This window comes from Lagopus leucura, unplaced genomic scaffold (assembly GCF_019238085.1).
Source record: "Lagopus leucura isolate 7727_CA_CO unplaced genomic scaffold, USGS_WTPT01 142-27_obj-0_obj, whole genome shotgun sequence".
Lineage (NCBI taxonomy): Eukaryota > Metazoa > Chordata > Aves > Galliformes > Phasianidae > Lagopus > Lagopus leucura.
The window spans coordinates 65,994-75,314 of NW_024966950.1; the positions used below are offsets into that span (position 1 = coordinate 65,994).

The 9,321-nt window shown below is 40.8% G+C and overlaps 1 protein-coding gene and 1 pseudogene across 1 annotated transcript; both read left to right on the forward strand.

Moving 5' to 3' along the window:
- The first annotated feature begins 2,059 nt into the window (after positions 1-2,059).
- LOC122192882 lies at positions 2,060-9,002 on the forward strand (annotated as a pseudogene).
- LOC122192883 (olfactory receptor 10A7-like) lies at positions 2,078-5,416 on the forward strand. The gene is made up of 2 exons (XM_042893566.1): positions 2,078-2,109; positions 2,991-5,416. Exon 2 carries the CDS (start codon positions 3,069-3,071, stop codon positions 4,017-4,019), a length of 951 nt encoding a protein of 316 aa, XP_042749500.1. The 5' UTR covers positions 2,078-2,109; positions 2,991-3,068; the 3' UTR covers positions 4,020-5,416.
- Positions 9,003-9,321: the final 319 nt, after the last annotated feature.

Consider the following 9,321-nt stretch of genomic DNA (forward strand, 5'->3'; position numbering starts at 1 on the left):
TGTTTTTTTCTCCCTTCCTTCCTTCCCATTTTGTGGGGCTAGGGTGGGGGGGGAGGGCAGGGGCCTGCTGCCCCCTGTCACGGACACAGACTGAACTAGTTAACTCTGACAACAGAGAATCACCTGGAAACTTTGCTCTTCTATGGCAGCACGGGGAGTCCAGGTGGCATATGGCAGAGAATGAACAACGGGAGCAAACACCTGAATATGAACGTTTTAATTTGTACCTGTAAATGGGATTCAACTCAGCATTATTTTCCCTAAGTTTAGATAGTCATTATATTGTTTTTTTTTTTAAATTATTATTATGGTATTTTATTTAAAGATTAATGTGTTTGCCCACTGTTAATATATATATCTTTGGATATGTGGAATCATTTATTCTGCATTTACATTAAATGCCTCAAACACAAGCGTGTCTGAGAGGTTTATTATTGCTGCTCTGTTACATTATCTTCATACAGTACTTGTGAGTTTCCTCGTGGAACGACATATGGATGTCTATGGGGCCTGGAACTTTCTGCTATATGATGCTTATGGCTTTCCCTGATGAACTTTTATCTTATCGAAGATAAATAAAATCATACACAGGAGTCCGTGAATCTCCTCACTGAAAGAGAATATTTTAGATCCCTTGGTCACACACAGATGTGCATTTTAGGACTGCCCCAGCAAACTGATCAGCCTCATGTAAAAACCCAGAGGAATGGTACTGGAGGCAACAAATCATTAAGGTCCCTGCAGTCAGAACAAAAGCAGTTCTGGGATTTGGGTTGCCACAGATGATCTGAAGAGCAAAGAACAGGAAAGTAAGAGACAAAGCAGGTTAACTTCCAGCTCTTGTTTACTTCTGGAGCTTAGAAGAAAAAACAAATGTGGGAAAAGCCTTCTATTTGTGTCACATCTACTCTGATGAAAGGAACCAGAGAATTCCCATCTCATTAGAACACTGTTGATCCACGTCTCCATCTGATGGGCCCCATAGGAGCATGAGATTCATCTTATTTCCAGGGAAAATAGATCAAGATCTTTCACTTGCACTTCATAGAAGTGCCCATCAACATCGATCAACTGCTTTGTCACAAGAATTGATCTGATTTTCTTATAGAAGCTTCAGGTATCAGTGAGGCACTGACTGTCTGAGGAAATCAAAGATCATTATTCTTAAAGTGAAAGCAGATGTATTCAAAACTTATCAGGTAGTGTTTTTTTGGTTGTTGTTGTTTCTTTATTTGCTTTTAACATATCCCTACCTAATAGCAGGAGCTCCAAATCTGTTTAAAGTCTGTTTAAAGCAGTGCTTCAGTGGCACATATTTTTATCCACATAGAGAGGCTGAAATATTGCCTCCTGTGTCTTTACATGAGATCAAGGAACAAGGCTCAACTGATTGATATGAATGGTATATGTATATATGTATGATGTTTTCCATTCACTCTTCTTGTAATACTCCTTCTCCATCTCAATGATAATAAGAAAAGTGATCAGAAGATCCATCAAGATCCACATGGAAATAGCACTTTTCAGTGTATGGTTAGACAAGAGTTCTTTTTGAATTTGAAGGATATTTACTATCCTGAAAGTGCCAGATGTTTTTGTTTTTGTTTTTGTTTCTTCTTTGGAAGCCTAAAATCATCGATGGCTCCATCTCTCACTTACTTGCTTCCCCGTTCATGTCAGAAAACTTGGTGGCTAAAAATTGGTGTCAAGTAATAGAAGCCAACAGAGTAGAGAAGCTGAAGCCCTACTGATTAACTGACTGCATATCAGTGAAAAAACCTGGAATATCTGTGGTCTGATTTGCCACATCACCAGGTGTGCTACTGTCTCTCCAGTGGAAATTTCTAACGTGAGAACAGAAAAACCAGTGCACTCAAGAAGAGTCTATTAATGGAACTGACTGCAACACCTCTGCAAAAGAGATCTCAGGTAAGTGGAAACAATTAACAAGCAACTCGAAGCCTTTGCGCTGTGCAATCACTTTTTTAAATTTTGTTTTTTCTTTTTTCTTTCTTTTTTTTTTTTTTGTTTGTTTTCACATCAAGGAGAAAAGAAATGCACATATCCTGAAGTCCTTTCCCAAGAGCGTTCAGAATACTGCAAGAAAAGGTATTGAATGTGAGAGCCTAGGATTAAGTAAGTAGAACAAACGATTAGCTTACAATAGAATTGTGTGCATTGCTCTTGCTTTGATGATTTGTCCTGTATGTGCTGTGGTTTGTGTACTGGATCCCTGTGTGTATGAGGAAATCGTACTTTCCTACCACATTTCCATGATATAAGGATACCTTTCTGCTACCGAAGAACATTTTGTGCCTTGAGATTCACTAGTGCATTCTGGTGGAGGGTTCTCCCTGTAGGTAACAGAGCTTGAACCTGGAGAACACAGAATTAATGACCATTTTCTCCTCTGGATTTCTTCTATCTCTTTGTGCATCAGTTTCCCACTGAGGGCAATAACAAAACATCAACCTACCATGAGTGCCACAGTGCTGCATGAATAATCCATCTGCGTTGCACATACTGAGGCACTTCTCAAGGTAATGAGCCAGTGTGACTGATTAAGCAGACAGAAGTGAGCTTCACCCTTTATACTTTACTAGTTTTCTCTCTTTATATTTTCTCCCTAATTATCCTATAACAGACAATAGGCAAAGGTTATCAGGCTTTGCTTTGTTGTGCATTAATTTTGTTCTGTTTGGCATTCTCTGTTTGGCAACCGCATTCCCTGCGGTTTGTCTTTTTGAAGTCTCTGTGTCCCACTGGCAGTTGGGGAAGGCTGTGAATGTGAGCCAAGGCATCCTAGAGTTTGGGATTCCTTCACTTTTGCATATGAGTTTTTAAAAACCAATAAACAAATGTCTTAGAAGAAGACTGTTCATACTACCAGTCCTCTCAGCAGGGAAAATTAGATCATTGCAGACTGCAAGCAGGCATTTTTGAACTTCTCCCCAGTGTAGTAAAATTCTCTTGCTTTCTTTGGACTGTAGGTGTTTTGGTTGCCAGCTGTGTTGAAGTGCTCTGGTCCGACCAGCCCTCTGGTGCTCCATCCTTTTGATTCCTCCCACATGAAGCCAGCAGAAGGACCAGAACCACAAAACCATACTTTTCTGACAGAATTTGTCCTCTCTGGATTGTCCAGCCACCCAGAGCAGGACAACTGGCTGTTCTTCTCTTTCTGTCTGATTTATACCTTCACCCTCACCGGGAACCTCCTCATCTTCCTGGTCACAGCACATCCCACCCTGCACATGCCCATGTACTTCTTCCTCCGGGTCCTGTCCTTCCTGGATATTTCCACAGCATCCACTGTCGTTCCCAAGATCTTGGTAAGCTTTCTGCCAGAGGGCAGGAGAATTTCCTACATGGGCTGTGCCACACAGCTCTACTTTGTCATTTTCTTGGGGGCCACCGAATGCTATGTTTTGGCAGCTATGGCCTATGACCGCTATGTGGCCATATGCAACCCCCTTAGATATGCCATCATCATGAACAACAAAGCCAGGCTTTCCCTAGTCCTGCTGTCGTGCTGCAGTGGTAACGTAGTGTCTGTGGTGCAGACAGCTTGGGTGTTCACCTTGCGGTTCTGCGGACCCAACAAGATCAACTACTTTTTCTGTGACATTCCTCCACTCGTTATGCTCTCCTGCACTGACACCTCCTTGTATGAAAAGCAGACACTTACCACCGCTGTGCTGGTCATCTTTGCACCGTTTTGTCTCATCCTGGTGTCCTATGCCTGCATCATCTCCAACATCCTGAAGATTTCCTCTGCAGAGGGCAGGTGCAAGACCTTCTCCACCTGTTCTTCACATCTTATTGTTGTAACTCTTTATTATGGCAGTGGGAGCTTGATTTACTTACGGCCCAAAGTCAATTACTCTCAAGACGTTAAGAAATTTTTTTCGCTCATATACACAGCTATAATTCCAGCACTAAATCCCCTGATTTACAGCCTGAGGAATAAAGAAGTGAAAGGAGTACTAATTAAAACTATAGCTGACCCAAGGAAGAAATAAACCTTTTCTTGTACATGAATGTGGAGCTTAAAAATGCTATTTCTGGCATAGGTCACTGTGTAAGGCTGCTAGCTCACTAAAACCAGTCAAATCCACCCCCATGCCACAGCTTATTTGGACACTTGGGTCTGAAGGTCTTGCTTTCATTGCAGGAGATTCAGCTGACCCTGTCACTTAAGAAATATTATTTTACTGTGTGAAAACTTGGTCCTTATCTTGTTTGTAAGCTCTCTGTATGCACTGAAAGAATCCAGCCTCCCCTCAGCCTTCTTTTCTCCAGGCTGAGCAAGCCCAGCTCCTTTCCTCATAGCAGAGGTGCTCTAACAACGCTGAGGAACTGATGCTCATTCCTTACTTCCAGAAAGACATAAGCATTTCATGCAGCACAGTCACCAGGAAGGTATCTTGGGACTTGAGACAGAATAATTAGTATTTTGCATCTCTCATCCTTTCTTTCAGATCTAAAGTACCATGACTCTGTGATGTAAATTCCACTGAATGTTTCTCTGTCATTTCTTTCTCTCTGGAAATCATTATTATTTATATTTCAATTCAGAAAACCAGGAGAGCTAAAAAGATTTTCAACAATAACAACAAAACAAAGCTAACAAACAAAGAAAAAGTAAAGCTGACTGCATTTAATACCTGTAATTAGCAAAGACTCTTTGGATTAATAAGTGGAAACCTTGTAGTAAATTCCTGTAGATGCAGAAAGCATTTACTCTCTTTTGTGAACATTTCTTTAACAGTTTTACTAACATTTACTAACAGTTGCTATTCAATCTGTGCTGTGGTCATCTGCTTCCCTCTTAGAGGTGTTTATGGTTGGTTTGTTCACTGTTCACTTTGGAGCCAGGCAGCGCTTTGGAAAACATCACCCACAACCCATTATTAAAGTTAAGAGAAGGTTCTGCACATCTGTGCTTGGGTCCCAAGAGTTCCTTTCTTGAGAAAAATTTTGCTGAAGCCATTCCTTCTAGTGACACCTCTGAAAAACACAAAGGCTGCCAGAAGACCAAAGACAGGTTTTCCCAGGCTACTTGGACTACTAGGAAACTTAACCTTCACCTGGTGAAAACTAAGGCTGATATATGACAAGGGAACCAAGACAACATTTCGGCTTCTCAGACTGCTCTGATGGAGAGAAGACAGGGTGCTCAAGAAGGTGGAAGGGGGCAGAACCAGGACAGATGAGCTAAACTGAAAGAAATTCTGCACTAGGTGATGTCCTGCAGAACAACAAAACGGGGGGAAGTTGGCCGGGAGACTGCAGCTCTTGGGGACTGGCTGGGCTTCTGTCTGCTGGTACTGAGAGATTGCCTTGTGTGTCACTTGTTTTGTGTGTTCTTTTTTTCCCCCTCCATTTTTATTTTCCTAATAAACTCTCTTTATCTCTACCCACAAGTTTTGCTTTTCTTTCCCTACTCTCTCCCCCGTCCTACTGTGGAATGCACAGGTAGTAGTGTGGTGCTGAGCTGCCTGTCAGCTTAACCCCGACACATAGGCTGCCTAGGTTAAGCATCTGGATGCTTAACACAATATCCTGATATCTCAATAAATCTCCACCAAACCTTGATCGCCTCTTTGTTGGAATATATTTGCATAAACTAAAATAAAAACAACAAAACCCACAACCAAAACTGAAACATCCATACATAAATTCTGTAGAATTACTGAAAATTAGAAACTCAGACATTAACTGAACCCACAGTGAAGTGAACTACTAAAATGAGCAAGGGATGCTTTTATTGGTTTTGTTATTGTCAATTTTCTTTTAAATGCAGGTTCATTGTTTAGTCAGCAGCTGTTTTGTTTCCAAAGCTGTTATTACTTTGAGAGGCAGCATTGTTATCTGACCTCTATGTTGTTTCAAATTTCATTCTATTTGTCCCCTACAGGCAACTATTAAGTTTACAGTATTTTGTTTTTATATTTCTCTGTAACAGAGAACAGCTATGTAACAGAGGAGTGAGAGCTTTCAATTGCTCGTTTTGAAAAAGATGTTACTGAGAAATCTCTTTTGGAATTCTTCATCTCTGTGTTCCTCAGTGTGTAGATGATGGAATGTGGCACCGGGGGTGGCTGTTCAGAGACAACATGGCTTTTTGACCACAAGTTTTTTGAACAGCAGTGCAGAGAAAGATGCCAGGTGCAAAATGGATGCTCACCTCTGTGACCTGGGCTCCATATGTGAGAAAGGCTTTGTGCATCCTCTCTATGATACATGCCTTGATTTTGGTCAAGGTGACAGCTTACAACACAATCAGGGCAATGAGTTGAGGACTGTTAGCAGACCATTCTTGGACTCCACAAGCAATTCAGCTGCATGAATATCCATACTGGCCAGTTTGATCACCCGTGTGACATCACAGTAAAAATTGTCTGGGAAATTTGATCCATGGGATGACAAATGAATGACAGTTCTACCTGCACATTAGAATGAGCAGTGCCCCTACCCACACTGCTGCAACCAGCTGGAGCTGTAATTGCTGTGATTGAAGATGTTTGGGTACTGCAAAGATATATGGAAAGCCACATACCGATTCAGAAGCATCACTGTGAGGACAACAACCATGGAACCTCCTGAAGAAAAAGGTGTGTAATTGAATCCCCTCAAACTCAGAGTTTGGGAGCTCATCTGCATATCAGAGGCATAAATTATTGGTTGCAGGGGACCTCTACATTGCACCTGGTGTGCAGTAAGTACAGGAAGTGACTTACTGACATTTCTGTGGGAAAATCTTTCTTATTATAATCAGGATAAATGCCAAAACACACCTCCATCCCAATGGCTGCCCAACTCCAAGGGGCAACCACTGAGAGTGATTAGAAAGAATATTACACCAGCTAGAATCATAGAACCATAGAATGTTCTATTCTCTAGTTCAACATTGCTGGCCAGGCTCCTAATGCAGTAACAAGCAGACATTCATACAAAGTTAACATATTTGCAGCAAAATGGAAGAAAGATGTTGAAGTAAACAAAGTAAAAACTCATGTTACTTTCTCCTGCCTCAAAAGAAGCAAAAGAATTGGGATGAATGAAAGGATTTAGATCAATAGAAAGACTTTAAAAATAAATTTTACTTTCTAAAAATGGTTTTCTTAATGAGTGATTAATCAAAATCCAGTTTAATTCAAAATGTATGAAAATGAAATTAGTTGATGTGCTCCGTGAGAAATACTAATTTGTATTATATGGCTGTCGTATTGTTGATTCTTGGTTAATTTTGTTGAGATATTTAAATAATTGATTTTTTTTTTCCTGTTTCCAGTGTTCTGATGACTTCATTGGAAACTTAGACACTGCTGTGGGATTTCTTTGGGGAAAAATCAAAGTCTGCATATGATCTAGGCACGTTTATGTCCCTCAGAAGACAACTGGAGAAAGCAGGTTATTTTTGAATATACTTCAACTGATGCACTCCAGAGAAAATCTGGGATGAAATTAGCCATTCCTTGGGATGTCTATACTGACATCATTAACTACAAGGATTTTAAATTGTTCAATTGCAATCTTCCTTCAGACGTGACTGGTCTGTAATTAGTTTCCTTTTATAATCAGTGGATGTGATTTTAGGTTTTTACCAACTTTAGACTGCAATTCATCTAGCTTTGTTTGGCTGTCTGCATTAGAAGGAAATGCACTGTAGCTTGGAAGGGTCTACTTTGCTCATTTGGAGAGGCTGTACGTTTCACTATTTCAGAACAAGATAGTTACACTGTAAACCACAAAGATTAGCCTACTACAGGAGACTGGACTGATTCTTTACAACTTAAATTTAATCCAGGTGCCAGTTGTTAGGGAGAATGTCTGACGACATGTTTACTTTCTGTTCAAAATTCCAGTATAATTCTCAAGTCAGTGGGAATCTGAATGACTAGTTTTCAAGAAATTCACTGTGAAGAGACCCATAAAACCAGGTAACAGTCACAGGATGTGCATTTTCAGTAGCCTAAGCATAGCCCAAGTTGCTTAAATACTGCAACATATTGGCATTAGTGTGTTTATTGCTGTCTGCTTCTCAGGGCTTGCAAGAGTCAAAACGGAGCATGAAAAGTATATGGTAGTTAGAGAGTTTATTCCGCTAGGATTGTCTCAATACCACAAAGTCCAGTCAAACCTCTTCTTCTTCCTGCTGTTCTACATGATAATTCTCCCAGGCAACATCCTTATCATTCTCACAATTCAGGATTCCCAGCTGGATCACCCATGCATTTTTTCCCGGCTAATCTGGCATTCAGGGACATCTGCTACTGTTCTGTGACCCCACCCAAAATGCTGGCTGACTTTTTCTCAAATCCCAAGACCATCTCCTACAATGCCTGCATGACCCAACTTTTGTTTCTTGACTTCCTGGGAGCAGCAGAAGCTTTCCTGCTCTTGGCCGTGGCCCATGACCGTTACGTTGCTGTTTGCAAACCTCTTCACTACAACAGGCTTGTGAACAGAACTGCATGCTGTGCCCTGGTTGGAGCTTCGTGGGGTGGTGGCTTCATTCATGGCATCATTCTGTTTGCTCTCACCATCAAACTCCCCTTCTGTGGACCCAACGTCCTGGACATCTTTGTGATGTGCGTCAGCTGGCTAACTTGGCCTGTGCTAACACACAGTGGAACTTCTGATGTTCCTCAACAATGGAGTTGTCATTGTCATGCGCTTTGCACTTCTCCTCATCTCCTCCACAGTCCTCTTGCTGAAGCTCCAGACAGTCCAAAACAAGGAATAAAATAACCTTCACCTGCATTTCCCACATCATCGTAGTTTTTGTCACATTTGGCCCAGCTGTCTGTATCTATGTCCCACCCTTTGAGGCTGTCCTAATGGAAAAGGTTGTTGCTCTTTTCCATACGGTTGTCTTCCCCTTGACTAATCCCATGATCTACACGCTGTGTAACAAGGAGATCAAAAGCTCCATGTGGAAGTTGGTCAGCAAATACATATTAAAAAATATACATGTATTTTGAAATAAATAAATGAAAGTTTATTTGTTCCTTGTTTTGTTCATGCAATTTTCTTAGGAAAAAAATCCATACTGTACGTTATGTAACAGCATAATGTACAAGTGATAACCTTCAAGAAGTCCTCTTCTATGAAAAAAATCCCTAGAGTGATACTAAAACCTGTATGGAATAAGATAAGGAAGAACCAACCTGTGTAAAGGAACCAACTCATGCACCATGAAGTTATCATTAAGAATCTCTTAAATTCATTAGAAATGATCTGGTAGGTGTTGAGACTTCATAGAACTATTACTGGACTACTGGTTCAGATTCAACCATGGTAATTCATGATTTCAGT

What these genes read in the sequence shown, in the direction of transcription:
- LOC122192883 (XM_042893566.1), top strand. Translation starts at nt 3,069, where the DNA reads ATGAAGCCAGCAGAAGGACCAGAACCACAAAACCATACTTTTCTGACA.